Source organism: Cnephaeus nilssonii, assembly GCF_951640355.1.
Source record: "Cnephaeus nilssonii genome assembly, chromosome: 4".
Classification (NCBI taxonomy): Eukaryota; Metazoa; Chordata; class Mammalia; order Chiroptera; family Vespertilionidae; genus Cnephaeus; species Cnephaeus nilssonii.
Window position 1 is genome coordinate 106,149,486 of NC_137075.1, and position 23,697 is coordinate 106,173,182.

The 23,697-nt window shown below is 49.6% G+C and overlaps 1 protein-coding gene across 1 annotated transcript in view; it reads right to left on the bottom strand.

The window, feature by feature from the left end:
• Positions 1 to 18,980, bottom strand: part of AK7 (adenylate kinase 7) — a 39,196-nt gene extending 20,216 nt beyond the window's left edge. The window contains exons 1-8 of the mRNA XM_079768766.1: positions 18,848 to 18,980; positions 14,626 to 14,814; positions 12,815 to 12,923; positions 7,391 to 7,485; positions 5,648 to 5,758; positions 2,594 to 2,674; positions 1,978 to 2,066; positions 500 to 590 (exon numbers count right to left, since the gene is read on the bottom strand). Of these exons, the coding sequence (XP_079624892.1) occupies positions 500 to 590; positions 1,978 to 2,066; positions 2,594 to 2,674; positions 5,648 to 5,758; positions 7,391 to 7,485; positions 12,815 to 12,923; positions 14,626 to 14,814; positions 18,848 to 18,949 (867 nt within the window). The 5' untranslated portion in view covers positions 18,950 to 18,980. The remainder of the gene's footprint in view (positions 1 to 499; positions 591 to 1,977; positions 2,067 to 2,593; positions 2,675 to 5,647; positions 5,759 to 7,390; positions 7,486 to 12,814; positions 12,924 to 14,625; positions 14,815 to 18,847) is intronic.
• Between the last annotated feature and the right edge of the window lie 4,717 nt (positions 18,981 to 23,697).

Below are 23,697 nucleotides of genomic sequence, written 5' to 3' on the forward strand. Positions count from 1 at the left end.
GTTAGCACACCTGCTTCCCTGACTATACTTAGAGGTAAGACGGATTAGGAAATGCCATTGTGGGAAACCGCCCATTGTCTTCACGAGCAGAGAGGTGTGGACAAGGAGCCGGAAGGCTGGTGACCCTTGAGCCCTGGCAAAGGTCAGGGCTGTACACCCACTGTTTAGTCCAGACAGTGGTAGCTAAAGCAACTTCCGCACCAGACAGTCACGTAAATCCTTACTGATAAGATAGTCTGCCTGTTACTGGAAATTGCCTGCCTAAGTGCTATAGGTGTGTCCCAAATTGGCTAAAAGGAGGGCAAGGCTGGAGCTCAGGTGGAGTCCTTCGTCTTGAGCTGGGCTCCTGCCTGGTCCCCCAATATTTCCAAATTATTGTTTCTTGTCTCGTCTCTTCTATTTGCATGCGGCCCCTTCTCCAGATCCCGAACCCTGAACCCCGAACCACGCGGGACGTGGGAAATCACGTGCCATCAAGCGGGGGACACCAGGGCTGTACCTTGACCAAGTCCTCCAGGGTCTGGACAGAGTCGTCCACGGCGACCAGGTAACGGACCTTCGGCACGTGGTCTATCACGTTCTGGATCACGCTGCAGAGCGCCAGGGGTCGTCCCGGGGGAGAAAAGACAAGAGATGTGGTAAACAGGCCGGCCGGGCTCGTGCAAATGATGTAGAACATTCCTTCACATCTTTAGAACCGATAACGCAGCCAGGTAAAACCTCTGCAGGACAGACGGGCGCACTCAGCCCTCGGCGCCCGGGGTAAACGCTGGCTGCAGCTGGCGAGGTATTGTCGGGAGTAGGAGCTTATAGGATTCAGGGGATGCTTCTCTTAGAAAAATAATACAACTTAAGATTAGGGCCTTTGCGGGGGGGGGGGGGGCGCAATGGGGCGATTACATATGTAATACCTTAATCAATAAAGAAAAAAAAATTTTAAAAAGAGATTAGGGCCTTGGAGGAGACCCCTGCAGGGAGGGGTCCTAAAGCTTCATTTTTCCCCAGAAAATCTGGGATTGGGACCAATTCACTAGTGGCCAGTGGGTGAGAGTGAGAGTGCAATCTGGAAGCCAGAACCTCAGGGAAGAGCTGTAACTGTCCCTTCATGGGGAAGTGGTGGTGGGGGAGGGGGATGAGTAGAGGGGTGGCAGGATCAAGCCCATGGAACCCAACATGAAAACCCGACGAACCACAAATAAAGTGAGCCATCGTTTGGCCCGTGTTTAAGTCGGGGTCTGCAAAGCTGGAGAGGGTCTCCGGCCCTGTCTGGAGCACAGAGTTGGGAAACTCTATGAGTGTGAAAACCACGGTAAGCGTGGCCCGCGTGGCTCAGTGGTGGAGCATCGACCTATGGACCAGGAGGTCACGGCTCCATTTGTGGTCAGGGCACACGCCCAGGTTGCGGGCTTGATCCCCGGTGGGGGGCGTGCAGGAGGCAGCCAATCAAGGATTCTCTGTCATCATTGCTGTTTCTCTCTCTCTCCCCCTTCCCCTCTAAAATCAATAAAAAAATATATATTTAAAAAAACAAACACACACACACCCCCATGTGTTCATTTTACCCGCAGTTGCCAAAACCAACCCACTTCCGCTTTAGCGTTTGCTACCTGACTCCTGGAATGTAGACCGGTGGGCTGGGCCTCTCACCTGGCACAAAAGCAGAGGGAACTAGGCCCCCAGAATGCCCATGCCACGTTCTTCCTTTCCCAGAGATGTTCACCCTGCCGGTCGGGCGTTCAAAGGGTGAACCTGAACTTGGCATGGGAAGCATGGGGCTTTTAGAGGGTGGACACTGGTTCCTCGGATGCGCATGGCGATAACAACAGAACCTCCCGCACCGCGTTGTTGTGAAGAATAAACATGGCGATACACGGCCGGGTCTTAGCCCTCGGTGAGTGCTCGACAAATGAGCGCACAAACCAGCACGTTTGTCCGTGGATTCGAGGGCAGTGGTGTTCCCGGGAGGCGAATACTCACCCGGCTAGGTCAAGCACGTGAATTGCTGGGATTACATTGGTTCCATCTCCAAAAACGGGCAATGCAGGGACCTCGCCCAACCAAGCCAGCTGAAAGGAAGACAAGCACAAAGCATATTTTCCCTGTGACGTGGCGATTGCAGCTCACCGGCACACTGCAGCCAGAGGCCCCCGAGGGACCGCCTGCCTGATGCCGTGGTCCTCAGAGGAAGCCTCAGGGAGAGGTTTGGTCGATCAGTTCTGATGAGACTGATCAAATCCCATTTAAGAGAAATAAAGTGCAACTGAAGAGCTGAAATACTTTTCAAAAACACCTACAATCCCATCAGCTGTCTTTAATAGTCAACCGCTTGTGGCCTGCGTGCAGAGAAATGCCTACCCGAGCACCCTGTCTTTGAATGGAAGGTGATCCGCTTCACTCTTTACTGTCCTGAGGGTGGTGACTACAAGGGCAAATGGGAAAGAAAAGCAGGTGGCTATGGTCGACACCCTTATTTCCCCGGGCTCTCGGCTACTAGACTGGCATGGCCACGCCCAGAAGCAAACAGAAATATCTTCCAATGGTGTCACCTTCCCGTAGAATTTTTAAAATCCTCACAGTCATTGAAAAGTCATACCTTGAAAAAGAAATGTAAGATGCCTCCTTCCACTCCGTACTGAAGTCCGGTAGCAACTACGTAAGTCGCGAATTTTTTGATCTATGAGGCAAAATACAGGGAAAAAAGCGAAGTGTGATACTATCAATCCCATTGAGCCAGATTGTTTCTGTGGTTAAAAATGAGCACTTCAGGAAGGCTCATGTCATGTCCCTTTCCCCACAGAGTGCTGGGGGCAGAGTCCTTACGCTATCTGGAGAAAAAGAATTGTCTGACATTTACGTAGAAGAATAAGAGATTTTGTTGTTGTTGTTGTTGTTGTTAATTCTCACATGAGGATATTTTTCCATTGATGTTTAGAGAGAGTGGAAGGGAAGGGGGAGAGACAAAGAGAAACATCGATGTGAGAGACACACATCGATTCGTTGCCTCCCGCACATGCCCGGACTGGGGCCAGGGATTGAGCCTGCAACCGAGGAATATACTCTTGACCAGAATCGAACCCAGGACCCTTCAATTAGTGAATCATATAAATAATAATTTTAAAAAATCATGGATTTTTCTATTAGGCGGGAATGTCCAATGTTTAGCAAAATACTACGGTTATAGGATTTGGAACTGGAAGAAATTTAGCCCGTCTTATCTCACCCCTTTATTTTAACCCCCAAAGTTTAATAATTTGGCTACGGTTATACATTAATGGGTAGGAAAGTGGCTATAAATTCTAATCCCGTGTGGTTTCCTTCAGATATTTTATGCCCACAGTGTTTGTATTGCCAAAGTATCTTACCTTATAATAGAGAAACATGCAAATTAACCGCACCTCCGCTATGCCCATGATTGGGCCGGCAGGAGGCTGGGGGCGGGACTCCGGGTGGCATATCCGCAGTTGAGAAGATCAAGATGGCGGTGCCCAGTGGCCGGGCCCATGCCGCCGCTCCGGGGGGTGCCTGGGGCGATCGGCACCCCGGGGGGGCGTGGCCGGGCCCATGCCGCCGCTCCCTGGGGTTCCTGGGGCGATCGGCACCCCGGGGGGGCGTGGCCGGACCCATGCCGCCGCTCCCGGGGGTGCCTGGGGCGATCGTCCACCTAGGGGGGCGTGTCCGGGCCCCTCCCGCCCCTCCCGGGGGTCCCGGGGTTGATCGTCCACCTGGGAGGGCGTGGTCCTGCCCCTCCTGCCCCTCCCGGGGGTCCGGGGGTCGATCGGCCACCTGGGGGGGCGTGGCCCGGCCCCTCCCGCCCCTCCCGGGGGTCCCAGGGGCCGAGGCTTTCCGGGCCTTGGGCACCAGCGGGGAGCCTGCAGGGATCGCAGGAAACCACTGGGGGTCGGCTCCTGTGATCGGTAGCAGGGACGCTGGGTGCGGCGAGCCCAAGGCCGGGAAAGCCTGGGGAGGAGGCTTTCCCGGCCTTGGGCACCAGTGGGCAGCCTGCATGGATCGCAGGAAACCACTGGGGGTCGGCTCCTGTGATCCTTAGCAAGGATGTTGAGTGCCGCCGAGCCCAAGGCCACCGCCCGGGGCCAAGCCCCGACCCTGAAAAAGGCAGAAGGCGGTGGCCACAGCCAAGGCCTGGGTCCCTGGTGCCGGCAGAAAACTGGTGCAGGCAGCCAGGTGAATGAAGGTCTATTGCACGAATCTTCGTGCAAACGGGCTACTAGTATATATATATAGTAGGACAGAACTTGAACTTGGACACCAAGTTCATAATGTAATATCCCCTAATACCACTAGGTGTCACCTTAGAGCTATAATTATATACCACTTGGGCAGGTCTTCAGCTAATGGGGAAAACCCAGTGGAAGGAATCTTTAGGGGTTTAGGGCTCTAGTTTAAGTCCTAAGTAAGCTCAGTGAGGATGCCGATAAGAGCACTTAGCTCGCCGAATTTTGAGGATTATATGTGAGATACAGGAGGATGGCATGAGGTACCCTAAGTAAAACAGCACAGTTCCTGGCAACCACTGGCGAGCCTGCCATTTTAGCAGTTAGATTATGTATTCAACAGCAGGACACTCCTGTCATCTATCTCCATACACCAGAAGAGAAACAAAATAATTTCATTTATATATATGATCAACGCTGCTGCCACAGGCGGCCAATAAAGCTCCTGTTCCTGTTGACATGGACTTCCCAGCTATGCGTGTGTCCTGGTAACCGGGGGCCCGGATGTGTGGAGATCCACTTTCTTGAACGATGGAGCTCTGGAGTCAGAAATCAAACCCAACCCAACCCGCCGGCCGATGGATCTAGATTTGAATCACAGTTCCGGTGCCTGACCCGGCGTCCACATCTGTGAAATGGGGGGGATGACGCACGCCGACAATTCTGCTGCTGTGAGGAGCGGGTCAGACAAGGCCAGGCGGTGCTCAGAACGGTGCTCAGTCAACCCTGCCTGCGTGACCTTGAGCAAGTTCCTTACCCCCAGGAGGCCTGTCTCCTTATTTGTCACACCAGGTTAATGTGCACTCCCCAGAGCTGTCCGAAACAAACGATCCCCTCCCCTCCCTGCTCCAGCTCTGAGTTATCTGCTTCTTCTGGGCTGAGCAGCCCTTTGGACCTACAGACTCCTTGGTGGGTAGAAGCTTGCGTTTTGTGGGGACCCGATACAAGTTTCCAACTTAGGGGGCTGGACCAGAACCTGGGTCAGGACGGTGCATCTTGGGGTGAGCCTGAAGCTCAGAAATCTGCGGGTGTAAGGACGAGGAGACGGAACACAGATGTTGAATGAGTTGAGATGACGTATGCCCACTGCACGCTGCCTCAAAAAAAAAAACTTTCCTTGCCCAGCAGGTGTGGCTCAGTGGTTGAGCGTCAACCTATGAACCAGGAGGTCACAGTTCAATTCCCGGTCAGGGCACATGCCTGGGTTGCAGGCTCGATCCCCAGTGTGGGGCGTGCAGGAGGCAGCTGATCAATGATTCTCTCTCATCATGGATGTTTCTATCCCTCTCTCCCTCTCCCTCCCTCTCTCTGAAATCAATAAAAGCATGTTTTGTTTTGTTTTAAAAGTGTGGCCTGAAATGTGTACAAAATCCAGAACTTTTCTTACCCAAAATGCTCTACTACTTTAGACTTACATTTTTTCCAAATTTGAGAACCATTTTTTCAGCATTTATATGATCCAGAAAATTAGGATGGTGCTTTCTTCTTCGATAATCCTCTTCAGTAAACGGAATCTCAGAATCTTCCTATGAAAGAAAACAGGGCCAAACTCGTTGTGTTAGAGCCACGGGGAACTCAGCCCAGACCTGGTAGCCCAAATAAAGTATTCTAAAAACTGCTTCTCACTTATTTATTTTTTTTTTGTTAATCCTCACGTGAGGTTATTTTTCCATTGATTTTTAGAGAGTGGACGAGAGGGGGTGAGACAGACAGAGAGAGAAACATCAATGTGAGAGAGACAAAGTGACTGATTGGTTGCCTCTGCCCTGATAGGTTGCCCCCGCCCCGACCGGGCCTGGGATTGAGCCTGCAATCGAGGTACGTGCCCTTGACCGGAATCAAACCCACGACCCTTCAGTCTGAGGGCCGACGCTCTATCCACTCAGCCAAACCGGCTAGGGCTGCATTGCTTTCTATTTCTAGGTTATTTATTTCAGAGTGATTTCCCCCAGACCCATCAGACTTAGAGGCCCTACTTGAAGTAGGATTTTAAAATGTAGTGTTCACTGCTCGGGGGTGGGGATGGCCGGGGAGAGGTCAATGGGGGGGGGGGGAGGAAAGGAGACTTATGCAATACTTTAAACAATAAAGAATTAAAAAATAAAATAAAAGGAGATTCTCCCTCCTTTGTAAAATAACAAATAAATAAAATGTAGTGTTCGGTGAGAAGCCTTGCGCTCACACCCAGGCGGTCTCCGTTAAAGGACCAGCCCAGTGGCTGCGTACAAGGCTCACGTGAAATTAATCAGGGGGCAGAGGGAACAGGCCCCGAGGAAGCACAATTGTTGGCAGGTTTGAAAAATGGGAAGAAGCCCCCAAGGATTGGAGCCAAGCTGGGAACTGGCAGGGGATGAGGTGGGGGACAGCGGGTCATCGGGGCTTGGGGGCCGCGTGGAGGACTTCAGATTTATCCTAAGGGCGTGGGAAGGCCGTAGGGGCTTTCAGCAGGACTATCACATGGTGTGAGTTCGGAACAAGGCCACTCAGGTGGTTCCTTGGAGACGGGTTGGAGATGGGCTGGCGGACATGATGACAGGTACCAGTTGCACAGCCCCAAGAGCCGTGTGGTGTGAGGTCGGGAATCTTAGGGGATGAGGGAAATGTCCTGTAGCTGATTGCTGTGGCTACACAACGGTATGGGGTGCATTAGACCCACACAATAAAGAGGGCCAATTTCACGGTATGTAAATGACACCGTAATAATCGTGGACTTAAAATAATCGTGACTAGTGAGGGAAATGCAAATTAAAACCTCAGGGAGAGGATGGGGGGCGCCAGGACGCAGGGGCTAACACCAGTGCCATCGCCCCGCCTCTTCTCCACCCTCAGCCCATCTAGTTTACGGGGCTGATCATCCCTCCAGAAGTGGGTGTGTGATCCCAGTGTGGGTATGTGATCCCAGTGTGGGTATGTGATCCCAGTGTGACCAATCGGAGCTCTGCATCCCGCTGGCCACAGTGACTGGTTCCAGGTCAGGCCGGTGACCGCAGACCTGGACAAACAGCGCACCGCAGCCCCGAGAGGGGATCTGGCCGAAGGGGAAGCGGATTGAAGGAGAAACTAGGATGTACGCCTGGGAGCTGATCAGGACCCGAAGGAGGGGAGAAGCCCACTCGGAGGAGAACGGAGGCGAAGGGAGACGGAGACAGACTACTTACGGGATCCAGGGGCTTGGATCGCGCCCAGGTCATCACCGTGGAAACTAAAATGAACACCTTTCGCTTCTCAAAGTGGCCGACTTCCTCATTCAGTGCTGTGGGGCCAAAACGCCAGCGTTACTTGGATCCACGCAGAACAGCGTGTGCCCTTGCGAAGCCGTGTGTACTGTTAGCGGGACTGGAAGCTACTCCTGTTCCCAGCTTAACGCCAGGGCGGCGTCCCCTCCGACGCTCTCGGCTGTGTGTCCCATCCCTGGCGTCCTCCGGGCAGCCCCCTGACCTCCTCGGCGCCCAGCTGAGAACCCGCGCTCCCTCCCGCCCTCCCCGAGCCGGCAGGTGTGTGCCTTCCCCTGCTAGTGAAGAAGCATATAGACAGAGGCAAGCTTTTTCTCCTCCCAGGCCCCTCATCCTTAGTTCACAAAGCTGCGTTTTGAATCCTACCTTCCTTCATCATCCAACCTGGTGGGCACCTTTCAGGAGCCGCATCTTTGGGGCAGAACCCATCTGGCTTTACAGAAAAGGGACGTTCAATTCCATGCCACTGTTCATACACGCTTGGGGCGGTTATGGGGGTGTCTCCAGTGATGGAGACAGTCACGGCGGACGTGGATGGGCACGACTCATGGGCTTTGTGGAACGCTCCCCATACGAAATAGGTGCTGCCCTGCCCTCTGCTCTACGGGGAAGGGAACGGAGGTCCCGTGTGCCCAGAACATGGGAGGAAGGCCGCCTGGCTGCATGGCCTGTGCGCTCTCTCTAGGCTGTGGGCCCAGCTGCGAGGGGAAGGAGCGGGAGGCCCCAGCAAGGTTGGGGATGGGGGCTGTGGGCACCCCAAAGCAGAAGGGAAGGCCCTCTTGGGAACTCACACAGAGCAGCCCGATGTAGCCTCAGCCCTTGTGGAAGGAAGTAATTTGGGGTGTTGAGCCCTTCCCACTCCCCTGGGTGGGGGAAGAGCGCCATGCCCTGGGGGCTGGGGGCGGTGTGGGGGTGCAGGATGCGGATTGAGGACACGGTGGGCGGAGGGGGAGCATTTGATTTCCAAAGGGTTTGCCACTCTCCGGGCGGGCTCCCTGCACATCTAAGCACCGACTCTCCTTGGATACCTTGTGCATGCCATCCCACTAAAATATTTTTGATGGTGTGTAAACTCCCAGAAAAGAAATCTAAAGTGAAGGCTGATTAAATTGTCAGGGGACCTAAGGGACACAGTCAGTCATGGTGTCGTCTCACGAGCTGATTCCTTAAACAACGAGCAAAACGAGGAACTGCCGATATCCTGAATTTACTAAGTGGGTGGGTTCCCACCGAAGGAGAAAGTATCCTGGGATTAAATCTAAGAGCGTGCCAGGTCCGCACGTTAATCCCACGAGGGTGTTAATTTCAGCTCCTGTCTTGATTTTATTAACAAAGACGGCCGCTTCCGTTTGCTCTCTCGGGCTCTCTCTCTGGTGGTTTCGTCTGGCCTACTTTGTGGATGCCGGCACCTCAGAGCCGCTCTAACTGGGCTGTCGCCTGGATTTAGCATCTTAATGGGTCAAAATGATCTGCTTGTTCGCTGTGGACAAGCACATTTCACCCACATGCGCAAATGTTTTCTCTCATTTCTAATACTGTCTTCCTTTCTCCTCTGTCCTTTTACCTGCCTTTGACAGTATCTGAAAGGCAAGGTAGGAGAATTCTTTTATATTAAAATGTTCACATCTATATGTATAAAAACCTAAGTGACCATTAGGATCGAACGACTGGAACAACCAGAATGACTGATCGTCGACCAATCGCTATGATGCACACTGACCACAATGGGGGCAGACTCTCAATGCAGGAGCTGTGTACTGTTAGCGGACTGGAAGCTACGATCCAAGCCCCTGGACCCTGTAAGTAGTCTGTCTCCATCTCCCCTGGTGGTCAGTGCACTCCCACAGCCAACCTCCCGTCCCCCTCTCCCCACCCCCTGCCCCCACCAGCTCCCCCCAATCAGCCCCGATTGGGGAGCCAGCCAGACAACCTCCCCCAGTCCCTCCCCCCGGACCCCGATTGAGGGGCTGTGGGGACTGGCAGGCCAACTTCCCACAGCCCCTACCCGCCCCACCCCCCCACCCCCGCTGGCCAACCTCCCGTAGTTTCTCCTCCCTGCCAGTTGGCTCCCCGATAGGCCTCAATCACAGGCCAGGTAGAAGGACCTCATCCATGCACGAATTCGTGCACCGGGCCTCTAGTAATGTAATAAAACATTATTAAGAAGTAATACATAGCCGAAACCGGTTTGGCTCAGTGGATAGAGCGTCGGCCTGCGGACTGAAGGGTCCCGGGTTCGATTCCGGTCAAGGGCATGTACCTTGGTTGCGGGCACATCCCCAGTAGGGGGCGTGCAGGAGGCAGCTGGTCGATGTTTCTCTCTCATCGATGTTTCTAACTCTCTATCCCTCTCTCTTCCTCACTGTAATAAATCAATAAAATATATTTTTTAAAAAAAAGAAGTAATACATATCCATTGCAAAAACAAAATGAAACAAAACCCCCAAATCTAAGAATGTGCCTCAGGTAAACCTACAAAGTCCCACCCCACCCCCACCCCCCCTTCTCCACAGCCCCACCTACCCCTGCCCCCAGGTGACCCTGAAGGCAGACCAAGGGCCTCTGACTATACTTCCCTGCAGAAACAATCACTCTGTATCTCAAAAATGAGGTAACACTGTCACCACCTTTCTACCCAATAGAGAGGTAATATTTTCTTACTTATATGAAGCTCCTTATCAGAATGAAGAAGGGATCCGTAAAACATATGCTGCACTTGAACCCCGTGAGAGAAAATTCCGTGATCAAAGTTTAAGAACCAACTACATTCCCTTGAGGGGCACTGGTTGGGGAGCCCTATGAGGGGTCAAAGGTCACCCGTCATAGCAGGAAGTCAGTGGTCAGTGTCTGAAATTCACAATCAAAGGACTTCAGTGCAGGCATTTTTATGTATTAAAAGGAACACGGCAGTTAAATGAGGTTCCTTTTAGGGAGTAGGGACAGGATGGGAAGAAAATGCAGGGAAATGTTGCTTTTTATTCTAAGCCCTCCTGCGCCTTTTAATTTCCCTTTTCTTTTAAAAGATTATTTATTGATTTTAGAGAGAGAAAAGAAAAGAGAGAGAGAAATCTTGATTTGTTGCTCCACCCACATATGCACTCATTGGCTGATCCTTGTAGGTAGGTGCCCTGACCCGGCTTGGAACCCGCACCCCCGGCATATCAGGGTGATGCTCCAACCGACTGAGCTACCAGGCCAGGACTGTGCTTTTAAACTTTCAAACCATGTCCCGGTTTAACTTCAGGGGGGAAAAAAATTAAAAATTTTAAGAAAATTGCAAGGATTCATTACACAGAAAAATCAATTTCCAAAGCCTGGCACAAAATAAGAACTCAACACACATTATCTCTGATTGCTACTGTAGGCGGTGCAATTACTTCAGAAGGTGCCGTTATCCATCATCTGTGTGTATTTGCCAAGGGACAATGTGCCCACAGCAGGCTTCCAGAAAGCTCTGTTCCTAAAAGATGGCACAATGTTCACGCTTTTGATTTGTATCTTATGGAATGAAATGTAGGCCCAAAGTGATAAAGGGGAGGGAAATCAATCATTTTAAGCTCCCGAAGAATCCCATCCGCCCATGGAAGCACTTTTGCATCATGATTTCCCCGAATAGGTAGACTCATTCCTGAGGCTCTGTTCCATTTCTTTCATTTAAGCCAACGTGTGGCTTTGCTGTTGATATTATCAGGGCTGGGCAAAGGTGCTGCCTGCTTTTACAACAAAATTGTATTGCCCAACTGGCATGGCTCAGTGTTTGAGCATCGACCTATGAACTAGAAGGTCACCTTTGATTCCCAGTGGTAGTGGGGGGAGCGGGGGACAAGGATATGCCCCCAGTGTGGGCTTGATCCCCAGCGGGGGGCGTGCAGGAGGCAACTGATCAATGATTCTCTCTCATCATTGATGTTTCTCGCTCTCTCTCCCTCTCCCTTCCTCTCTGAACTCAATAAAAACATTAAAAAATAAAATAAAATTTAATTGGAACCAGACCATTCATTTACATATCGTTTATGCTATGTTCTGGCTGTGACGGCAGAGTAGTTGGCTCGAAAAGCCAGCCATGTTTACTACCTGGCCCTTCACAGAAAGAGTTTGTTGACCGCGGATCTAAACAGTCTAAAGCAAAGATAACGCGGTGCAAAAAGCGTTGGAAAGGAAGGTGTGCTGTGTCTTCCTGGCTGTCCCAGTCTAGAACAACCATTCAGATGAGCTGATCTGCTTTCTCCTTTGCCCAGGACTTAATGAGGAGATAAATGACAAAGCACCAAATTGCTGAGCAGCACCTCGTCCTTTTAGAGTTGAGGCCCCCAGAGTTCATCACTTTCCCAAAGCATTTTAAAGGCTGCAAGCATTCCCCCCCCCCCCCCCCCACAGCCCTCCCTACCTCTTGCCCTCAGGGGACAGTTGCTGGCCTGAATCAAACCCTCACAGTTAAGTAATTCCTCTCCTCTCAAAGTCACCTCCTGTGGTACCTTTCTGGTGAATGTGCCATTCTCTATCCCGCGGTAAAGTTTCTCGTGTGTTCCTCAGCTCTCTTTAGGCCTCCCAGTGCCTGGTGGGCACAATCTTTTTCTTATTTGTTTTGTATCTGCCTAATATAGGCAACCGCACCTCCTTAAGCAGTGCCCACAGAATGAATCAAGGTCACATTTTGGAAGTTAATGCTTCCTTTCTTTTAAAGATTAAGACTATTCTGTTCTTTGGGATAGGATATTTTGTTAACATAATTAAACAAGGAGGCCCATTAGACGGAAGTGGTTCCCATACCTTCGCAGCCCACAATTAAGCCAGTAAATGCCCCAAAGTTAAGAACTCCAGCCCTGGCTGGGTAGCTCAGTTGGTTAGAGTGTCGTCCCGATCTGCCAAGGTTGCAGGCTCAATCCCTGGTCAGGGCACCAATGAATGCATAAATAAGTAGAACAGTAAAATAATATTTCTCTCTTTCTAAAAAAAAAAAAAAATCACTTAAAAAAGGAAATAAAAATGTAAGGACAACCAATCACAGCCCACTATGCTCTTCCAAATAAGGTAAACGCTTCAGCTATAGCCAATCAAATACTTTCTTCGGTTTGCTTCCTGCTTTTCTCTATACAAGACTTCCCCCAGCTCCTGTGGATGGAGCACTCCAGCCCGCCTCCAGGTTGGCACTACCTGATTTGAATTGGTTTTTGCTCAAACTCTTACACATTTTAATATGCCTTTGCTTATCACAGGCATATCCATTAGCCTGATTTCATTCTGTGTTTAGTAGGTCTCACTTCTTCTAATGGTCCTAATTGGATGACTCCTCTTAAGTAAATTACACCAAAGCGGTGTCCCCAGAGATAAAAGGGTCCCCTCACTGACCAGACACTGCCCAGAGGGCCTCCTCCGCTTGCTTCGGGTCCTCGGTGATGTTGTAAATAATGACATCGCACTCCAGCAGGCGCATGAGGAGTTCTTCTCGAGAAATGTCCTGGGAAGAGAACCGGCAGTCATTTGTTCAAGAAGCTGACAAAGGATCCGTGATATTTAGACGGAATGACACTTTCCCAATGAGATATCCTGCGCGCAAGAATCCCACGGAAAACATTTGCAGAAGAAGGGTTCCTTTTCAAATGAAATGTTGGCTCTCTTCTGTGGGTGGTTTTCAAATAACAAAGACGCTTATGGAAATAGCTGGGAACAGATGGTTAAAAAGTTGCAGAATGATCTTAGGTATGCTGTTTACACCCCAATTCAGAAGGGAAGAATTAGCACACATTGGGGAAAAAACGGGGGGAGGCATTTAAAACTCACTCAAACTCTCTGCAAGATTATTTGAGTGATTGCATATATTGAGTCACTCACAAGTGCTGATGAGTGATTTATGGGGATTTTTTCAGCATCCTCGAGATGGGACCAATCCATTCTCTTTCTAGATGTAAGGTATCTTATTACAGTTGACTGTTGGGAATATTTTAAAAATACAGAAACTTTTAATGGTTAGAAATATAAAGTTCTTAGATTAGACAAAAGTAACTGGGGTGATCATGTGTTTGTTTTTTTAACAAGTTTTTATTGATTTTTAGAAAGAGAGGATGGGAGAAGGAGGAGGCGGAGGAGAAGGCGGAGGAGGAGGAGGAGGAGGAGGAGGAGGAGGAGGAGGAGGAGAAGAAGAAGAAGAAGAAGAAGAAGAAGAAGAAGAAGAAAGAGAGAGAGAGAGAGAGAGAGAGAGAGAGAGAGAGAGAGAGAGCGCGAGACTGATGTGAGAGAGATCAGTTGCCTTTCATATACACCCTGACTGGGGACCGAACCTGCATCCTGGGCATGTGTCTTGACCGGGAATCAAACTAGTTACCTTTAGGTGCAGAGGACGATGCTCAACCAACTGAGCCACACGGGCCAGGGTGATCATCATGTTGTAACTCGTTATTCCTCGCTGTGTGGCTGCCCACACATAGCGCATTTCGGAGTAGAGCAATATCCAGAGTGGGTATTAAGATAACCACAAGGACCATGCATTTCCAAACCAGCACTTGCATTTGCCACGTGGGGGCAACAGTGTTTCCCAACAAGACAGCAATATAATGGCACGCTATTCCAAAGGAGATTTCTCTTCACAGATAGCGCCCACCATGGCCCGGGGCTGTGTGGGGGCCATGCAGGGCAGAGTACATTCTAAATACTGTCTATAGAGAGAACTTGAGGAGTCTGAAAATCCAAATGAGGCTCATACTTCCAAGAATATCTAATTTAAATTCTTATTTTTTAAAATATATTTTTATTGATTTCAGAGAGGAAGGGAGAGGAAGAGAGAGATAGAAACCAATGATGAGAGAGAATCATGGATCGGCTGCCTCCTGCACGCCCCCTACTAGGGATTGAGCCCACAACCCAGGCATGTGCCCTTGGCTGGAATCGAACCCAGGACCCTTCAGTCCTCAGGCTGACGCTCTATCCACTGAGCCAATGTGGCTAGGGCTAATTTAAATTCTTTAAAGTCTCAACAATGGTAGTTAATTTCCTTTAAAGGACAAAGACCAGTCCCCACCTTGCCCCTCACCTTCCCAGGCCCCACACATGTGCAGAAGGTGGGGAATGAGAAGCAGAGCAAGGACATGTGGTAAGGGGGGTTTTGGGGGGAGGTAGGTGACGCTTCCCTTTGTCTGCTCTCAGCAGAAACCACCAGGACTTACGGAGTACGTCTCCAGGGCAAAGTCAGGCGAGGGTTTTCCGGATGTGGAAAGCGTGCCCACGATCTGGAACGTGCCCTCCTTCAGTTTGGATGAGGAGGCATCCGGCATGGCTGACTTACTCTCATCATCCTCTTCCTCTTCTTCTGTCATTTCTTCAAGTGAAGCCCCGACCACACAGTTCGATAGAAACTGCAAGACAAGAGCGATTTCCCAATACTAAGAACACCTTGGAGTAAGGGCAGTCAATGAATGATGATTCTAAGAACCTGCCTTTAGTGAGGGTTGCTAGAGGTGCCACACATGAAAATGAAATACATTTTTTAAAAAATATATATTTTTATTGATTTCAGAGAAGAAGGGAGAGGAAGAGAGAAACAGAAATATCAATGATGAGAGAGAATCATTGATTGGCTGCCTCCTACACATCCTCCCTGCTCCTCCACTGAGGATTGAGCCCTTGACTGGAATCGAACTCAGGATCCTTCAGTCCGCAGGCCAACACTCTATCCACTGAGCCAAACCAGCCAGGGCTGAAATACTAGTACATTCTTTAAAATGAGCATCACCATTTATGGCTAAAGAATAACTTAGCTTATTTGCATGTCTAGAAGCTCTTTCCTTGACTTTAAAAAATCCTATATAATAAAAGCATAATATGCAAATCGACTGAATGGCGGAATGACTGGTCGCTATGATGCGCATTAACCACCAGGGGGCAGACGCTCAACGCAGGAGCTGCCCCCTGGTGGTCAGTGTGCTACTACAGGGGGAGCACTGCTCAACCAGAAGCCAGGTTCATGGCTGACAAGTGCAGCAGTGGTTGGAGCCTCTCCTGCCTCTGCTGCAGGCAGGTGGTAAGGAGAGAGGGGTCCTGGACTGCGAGAGCCCTGGACTGAGAGAGGGATGTCCTTCATAAAAAAACATTAAGCCCTAGCCAGTTTGGCTCAGTGGATAGAGCGTCGGCCTGCGAACTGAAGAGTCTCAGGTTCAATTCCAGCCAAGAGCACATGCTAGGGTTGCAGGCTCTGTCCCCAGTAGGGGGCGTGCAGGAGGCAGCAGATCAATGATTCTCTCTCATCATTGATGTTTCTATCTCTCTCTCCCTCTTCCTTCCTCTCTGAAATCAATAAAGAAAAAAAAGAGCTCAGGCTGTGGATTCAGAGAAGACCTGGGATTGAATTTTAACTCTGCTATTTCTGAGCTGAAGGACTTTGAAAACAAATAAACAAAAACATTAAAAATTAGACTTTACATGTGTGTTGCTATAAAGACAAACATAATCCTTGACCCTCAAATTTCAGTTGCTTCCTTCTGATTTTCAAAGAAATGGGGACATTTTTGTGGGCCCCAAAGTCTCCTGGGCCCTGGGCACTGTCTGCTGCACCAATGAGTCAACCCTGGAGCTGCTGCTGGTCACGGCCCATCCCGGGCCACTCTGTCCTCTGAGAAGGCCAACCTGACCCACCTCAGGGCCTTTGCCCTTGTCATGACCTCTGAGAACTAGTTCCTGGGGCTTGCTCCTCACCCTGGGCCAGATTAAAGAGCCCCTTCGTGCAACTCTGTGTGAAGCTGCTGCTCTCGCCCACCAGTCAACGTGTGAGGTCCTCTGGCCTGCAGAGTATTTATCATGCACTGAAATATTTTGTTTATTCTAAATATTAGTGATTGTCTTCTTGGAGATGCAGGGTTTTGGTCTTATTCATTGTGATATTCTCTGTTGCCTGCCATTGTGTAGGTGAGCATGAGTGAATCCCATCCAAAGAGGTGATACTAGTTGCTTGTGTATCCTTTGAGACATTTTCTGTGTATAGAATATCTATCAATCAATCTATCTTTTCTATATCTATTTTTTTAAAAGAAACACAGAAGTACATACTACATCTGTCTTTTCAATCCTTCTTTTCTTTTTTTTTAAAATATATTTTATTGATTTTTTACAGAGAGGAAGAGAGAGGGATAGAGAGTTAGAAACATCGATGAGAGAGAAACATCGATCAGCTGCCTCTTGCACACCTCCTACTGGGGATGTGCCCGCAACCAAGGTACATGCCCTTGACCAGAATCGAACCTGGGACCCTTGAGTCCGCAGGCCGACGCTCTATCCACTGAGCCAAACCGGTTTCGGCTCAATCCTTCTTTTCTTTAAAAAAAATTGGTTAGCCCTAGCCAGTTTGGCTCAGTGGATAGAGCGATGGCCTATGGACTGAAGGGTCCCAGGTTGACTCCAGCCAAGGGCACATGCCTGGGTTGCAGGCTCAATCCCCAGTAGGGGTGTGCAGGAGGCAGCCGACCAATGATTCCCTCTCATCATTGATGTTTCTATCTTTCTTTCCCTGTCCCTTCGTCTCTGAAATCAATAAAAAAAAAAAAAAAAAAAATATATATATATATATATATATATATATATATATATATATATATTTTTTTTAAATTTGGTTATTGTATTTTTTTTTACTTTTGTTTGTCCTTGTTCCTTCTTTCCCCCCTTTTCTGGTCATGTGATTTCAGTCTCTTCTAGGAAATATCTACACTAATAAAAGAGAAAGATGCAAATTGATCGTACCTTCACGACGCCCACCAGCCAATCAGGAGTGAGTATGCAAATTAACCCAACAAAGATGGTGGGTTAATTTGCATACACAGGTGCCTAGTGGCAGGGGGCAGGACCCAGGCGTTCAGCACCGCCCCATCCGCTCCAGGCCTCTGGACAGCATGGGAAGGTGGAAAGGCGGCTCTGGCTGGAGTGAAGGCGGTGCCGGCAGCCAGGGGAAGGAAGGCCCATTCTTGCACAAATCTTCGTGCATCAGGCGTCTAGTCTATTAGATAAATACATATAATATCACATATACTGTATATCATAGATAATGACGTGCTGTATAAGAGATACTATTTTTACATATAAATTATATACCTAAGTCTATATATTTTTGATTGATCAACTTTAGATGATGTACTGGGTGTCCCCTCCCTGACAAATTCCTGTCCACTGGAACGTGTGAATCTGACCATAGTTAGAAATAGGGTCTTTGCAGGTGTAATCAGGTTAAATGAACTTATGCCAGGTTAGGGTGGGCTCTAATCCAGTGACTGGTGTCCTAATCAGAAGAGGGAACTTTAGGCACCGAGACACTAAGGGGGGAAGACTGTGTAAAGATGGAGGCAGAGTTCAGAGTGACGATCCTATAAGCCAAGGGGATGGCCAGGACCCCGAAGCCCCAGGAGCTGAGAGAGAAGCCGGGACAGACCCTCCCTCGGGCCTCCAGGAGGAGCCAACCCTGCTGACGCTGAGTTTCCACTTCTGGACTTCCGACTGGGAGAGAAGGAGTTCCATTGTTTTAAACCACCCAGTTTGTGGTCATTTGTTACCAGTCTTAGGAAATCACTAAGACCTCCTCAGGGAAATGACACAACCATGGCTTTCCTTTTATGGCTGAGCACTTCTGAATTCTTTCTGCATGTCTTCATTTCCCAGCGGTGAACGATGGAAAGGGTGAAAAAGCTTAGTGGCACTCAGGACCCCAAACAGTGCCTAGCACATAACCGATGCTCAGACCGTAGGTTGAAGGATGGCTGAACGAAAAATACTTTGCGGGTGATATAACCATTGGACGAATTTTTAAAATTACAGTTTACATTCAATATTAGTTTGTATTAGTTTCACGTGCACAGCATAGGGGTTAGACAATATATACTTTGCAAAGTGTTCCCCTGACATTTCCAGTACCCACCTGGCACCATCCATAGTATTGCAGTATTTTTTACTGTAATCCCTATGCTGTGTACTTTATGCCCCCGTCCCCGTGACTAATCGGATTTATATTCTTATCAGCTGCTAGCTTCAGATGCGGTGGTGCAGTGGAAACAGACCCCAGTTAAGGGGTCAGAGACCTGGGTTCTATTTCCAGGTTCTGCCTCCAACTCACTATGTGATCTTGGGCAGGTCCCTTCCTTCCGCTGAGCCTCAGTTTCCCCTCATTAACAGGGGAGGACCCAGGGCTGGACCCGCGATCTCGGGGGGTGGGGGTGGGGAAGAGGACTTCCAGGTGGGGTGGCTGTCTAGCCTGGATTCGGACTGGGGTGCTGGGGGCATTGGCTGTGCCCAGGACGAGGGACCCTCTCTTAGGAGGGGCCCGGACAGCAAGCCCGTGGCACAGGGCCTCTCAGGGTTCGGGACCGGGGGCGGTGGAATGGAGTTGGGGGCCAGGGTCCCGCCGCCGCTCACCTTCCCAATGTTTCCGCTGCTGTAGGAGTCCAGCAGGTTTATAAACACCCTCTGGATCCGGATAACTTTCTCTGCCCGGCCAATTTCCTCATCTTCTGCCATGGCGGGGGCCGCTCTGGTAGCTAAGGGGAAAGCGTCCCTTTGGTTGCCAAGGCGGCGAGGTCAAGGCCTCCGGTTCGCTGGGCCTAGGGCGCTGGGCGGGGCGTCCGTGGGTGGGCGGGGCCCTGGGTCCCCGCGCTCGCTGGGCTCTCTCCGGGGGCGGGGCCCAGGGCGCTGGGCGGGGCGTCCACGGGTGGGCGGGGCCCTGGGTCCCCTCGCTCGCTGGGCTCTGCCCCGCCTCGGGAGCCAGCTCTCCGCGCTGTGCCTGCAGCCCGGGTCCCCCTCAGCCCCGCTGCACGCCGTGTGCCCTCGGGCAGGGCGCGACCTCTGTTCCTTTTCTTCTCTTTCTTTCCGACGCACGCTCAGTGTCCACTTGGCAGGGAGGCCTAGGAGGCCTAGGAGGACTAAAATTAACCTGATGAGAAGGTTAAGCCTACCGCATAGGGGCTTAATCACAAGGAACAACAACAGCCTGTAATTGTTGGAATCGAGAGTCTAGGTCAGTGGTCGGCAAACTCCTTAGTCAACAGAGCAGCAAACCGCGGCTCCCGAGCCGCAGTTTGCCGACCACTGGCCTAGGCCTCCCCTGAAACGTTGGAGTTGATGTGAAATGGTCTGACCAGGAGGACTTGGCATAATCCTCAACTGTAACGAAGAGGATTATGCCGTTGCCCTGGAGTTTCGGGTTCTGGACAGCATGGGTGCTCCCCCACCCCCACCCCCGGGGGCAGCCAGTGCGGCGTGGTCCGCGGGGCTCCGCTGGCCGAGGGGTCATTTCCTAACAGTTCGGAAAGAGGGTGGGGTGGAGGCAGCCCGAGGCCACGGGCTGGGGACCCAATCGCCCACATTCACTAAGGGATGGAATTCAGGTTTTGACCTTTCCAAGTAAGACTGCACATGCAGTTGCCAACAGAAACTGACAAGTGAAAAGGTGACATTCCACTTAGGACAACTACATCTTGCCATTTGTTATCTTGGAATAGCCTGATTTTATTGGACTATTTTTGTGCTTTAAACATTGACTTGCTAAATGTACTAGTAAATACTTAACACATGCAGCAATTTTTATTTATTTTTTAAAAAATACTGCTTGCCTCAAAAAATGCAGGTGGCCGGGGAGCGCCAGAAAACTGGGAGGCTCTGGGCGGTCAGGCACTCAGATTTAGCTGAGTTACAGCTCTGCAGCTTTTTGCTGGAGGAGCCTCGGACCCATCTTTTAACCTTTCCCAAACGGTTAAATTGGCTGTAAAGCAGAGGTGAAACCACCAGCCTGCAGGGCTGTTAGGGTTAAATAAGACATGCATGAAAGCATTTTCTGAACCAGTCTCCAAAGGTGCAGTTGCTTTTGTTCGGTAAGCCTAAGGCTCACTGTTCCAAACAGGAGCTTTTCATTCCTTTTTTTTGGTCCTCACCTATATTTCTTGTTTATATGTTTCATTCAAGCTTTTGTTTTGATAAAATAATTAACACTCTGACATTTTGCACTCAATTTTGGAAAAGATTGCTCATAGTAACATTCTTTCTAAAAGATTATCAGTAAAATGCTGTCAACTTAAATATAAAAATATTCATGCACGACCAGTGCAAAACTCGATGGGATATTTTCCACCATCCTTTCAAATGGCTTGTTAGAGCAAATATTCTAGAACTCCCTAGATGCCTCATTTCCAGATTTTTAGTTTGTCCCTACTGATATGAAATTTAACAGGTAAGTACTTCGAAAGTTATTTACTGGTCATGCTACTATAAAATATCTCACCTTCGTTTCCTTCTCATAGATCACACTACTGATAACGGGTCAATGTGTTAGTGCCAGAGTTATAAGGGGATTGCTTCCAGAGAATTTTACCTATGGGAGGTTGGGAGGTTCTGTTAATTCTGTTATACCAGTTAACACATCTTTGTTATTCCTTCCCTCTTTTAAAACCAGCTCTCGTATAACCAGAGTCCAGAGCTGCTTTTATTAACATGCACTGTGGGTTATGCTGTGGAGTCAGAAGTCCCGTGTTCTCCCCAACTCTACTGCTCACAGGTGGGCTGCTGTCCACGTCCCTTCATCTAAGTCTCAGCTCTGTTATCACCCAGGGGTGGAAGGCAGAGTTCCCAAGTTAACATGTCACGTAGACTCTCAGTGTTCTCCTAACCGGTTCTCCCGTGATAATCAACACATTTTGTTCTTGAATACTGGAGAGAGAATGGTGCAGTGTGCGATGGAAGAGCTATGATCATGATCCCACACACACTGATTCGATTCGCTCTGTTGGAAGTGTAACAATTGATTCTGGACCCAGGGGAAAGGTGGGAACGGGGTCACCACGGGGAATGAGGATCCTCAGAGAACACACAACTTAACACAGGTTGGTGCTTTTCCTAGAAAGGTTCTTCAGCTAGCTTGAACCCCAAATCTATTGCTTCCCCCTTCAATGTACACTAATAAAAGAGAAAGATGCAAATTGACCGTACCTTCGCAACGCCTGCCAGCCAATCAGAAGTGAGTATGCAAATTAACCCAACAAAGATGACAGGTTAATTTGCATACACAGGTGCCGAGTGGCCAGGGGTGGGACTCAGGCGTTCCACACCACCCCAGCCGCTCCGGGCCTCTGGGTAGTGTGGGAAGGTGGAAAGGTGGCTCCGGCTGGAGTGAAGGTGGTGCCAGCAGCCAGGGAAAGGAAGGCCCATTCTTGCATGAATCTTCGTGCATCAGGCCTCTAGTTAGTATATACAAGCAAATGTAGAAAATGTGAAAAAGTATAGAGAAAATGAAAACTACCTATGTTACCACCTGCTGAGGACTATGGACATGTAGAATATTTTATTTCATTTTCCTGTTCACATAGATGAGTGTTTTCCAAAATAAGTTAGTTTCATTTTAAAATATATTTTTATTGATTTCAGAGAAGGGAGAGGGAGAGAGAGATAGAAACATCAATGATGAGAGAGAATCATTGATTGGCTGCCTCCTGCTCGCCCCACACTGGGGATCAAGCCTGCAACCTGGGCATGTGCCCTTGACCAGAATCAAACCTGGGGCCCTTTGGTCTGCAGGCCGATGCTCTATCCACTGAGCCAAACTGGCTAGGGCTAGTTTCATTTTTTTTCACGTAGCTTAATTTTCCCTATTGTCATTCCGCCCCCCAAGCCCCGCCTGATGATTTTTAATGGCTGTACATTTTCCCATCAATGTGGTATAACTTAATCACTTTTAGAGCCATTCCAATGGTTCATTAGAGAAAATGAACATCCTTGCAGTATACGTCCTGGGAATCACTCACCATGCTAACTGGCTAGGATAGCACCAGAACAGAACTTATAAACTTTGTAAAGGCTCTACTACTAATGTTTGCCAGAAAGGTTGTGCCAGAATATCCTCCAACAGAGGTAAGAGTGCCCTCTCATTAAATCCTTACTGGTATCATTATTATTTTTTTTTTATATTTTATTGATTTTTTACAGAGAGGAAGAGAGAGGGATAGAGAGTTAGAAACATCGATGAGAGAAACATCAATCAGCTGCCTCTTGCACACCTCCTACTGGGGATGTGCCCACAACCAAGGTACATGCCCTTGACCAGAATCAAACCTGGGACCCTTGAGTCCAGAAGCCGACGCTCTATCCACTGAGCCAAACTGGTTTCGGCCTTACTGGTATCATTATATTTAAACTAGAGGTCCGGTGCATGAACTTTGTGCACTGGGGGTTGGGGTGGGGAGGGGGTCCTTCAGCCCAGCCTGCGCCCGCTCGCAGTCCAGGACCCCTTGAGGGATGTCCGCCTGCCTGCTCACTGCTCTTTACGGCTCAGCTCGCTGCTCCTTAGCGCTGCTGTGGAGGCAGGCAAGGCTCCTGCCACCGCCGCTGCGCTTGCCAGCTGTGAGCCCGGCTTCTGGCTGAGTGGCGCTCCCTCTATGGGAGCACACTGACCACCAGGGGGCAGTTCCTGTGTTGAGCATCTGCCCCCTGGTGGTCAGTGCGCATCATAGTGACCGGTCATTCTGGTTATTCCGCAGTAATGGTTGCTTAGGCTTTTATGCTATAGTAGAGGCCCGGTGCACGACATTCGTGCCCTGGGGGGGAAGGGGGCTGAGGTAAACCGGGCCTCTAGTTATATAGATAAGAGAAATTATTAAATGACTAGAAGCCCAATGCATGAAGATTCATGCTAGAATGGGCTTTCCTTTCCCTGGCTGCTGGCACCACCTTTCCACTCCGGCCCAGCCCCTTTCCCCTCAGGCCCCAGAGCCGTCTCTTTCCACTCTGGCCCTGCCTTCCCACACTGCCCAGAGGCCCTGAGAGACCAGGGGGTGGGACAGAACACCTGCATTGTCACCACAGCGACGATGCAAGTGTCCTGCCCCCATCACTTGGCGCCTGTGTATGCAAATTAACCACCATCTTTGTTGGGTTAATTTGCATATCACTCCTGACTGCCTGGTGGCATAGCAGAGGTACAGTCAATTTACATGTTTGTCTATTATTAGGTAAGATTAGGTGAAATGGCCCAACATAGCCAAACCTATTTACCTTTCTTGAATTACTGGTCAGGTTGAATATCTTTCAAGTAGTTACTAATGGACATCTGTATTTTTTTTTTATATCATTTGCCCATTCTCATTTTTTTTTATTTACTTAGAGTTATTTTTCCTTTTTCCTTGGGAAGTGTAATCAAGGCTTTAAGTTATCTGCTTTAAACAATCTAGGTAAAATTGAGGTTTCACTATCTAGTGGAGGTTTTATTATCAGTGTTTTACTAA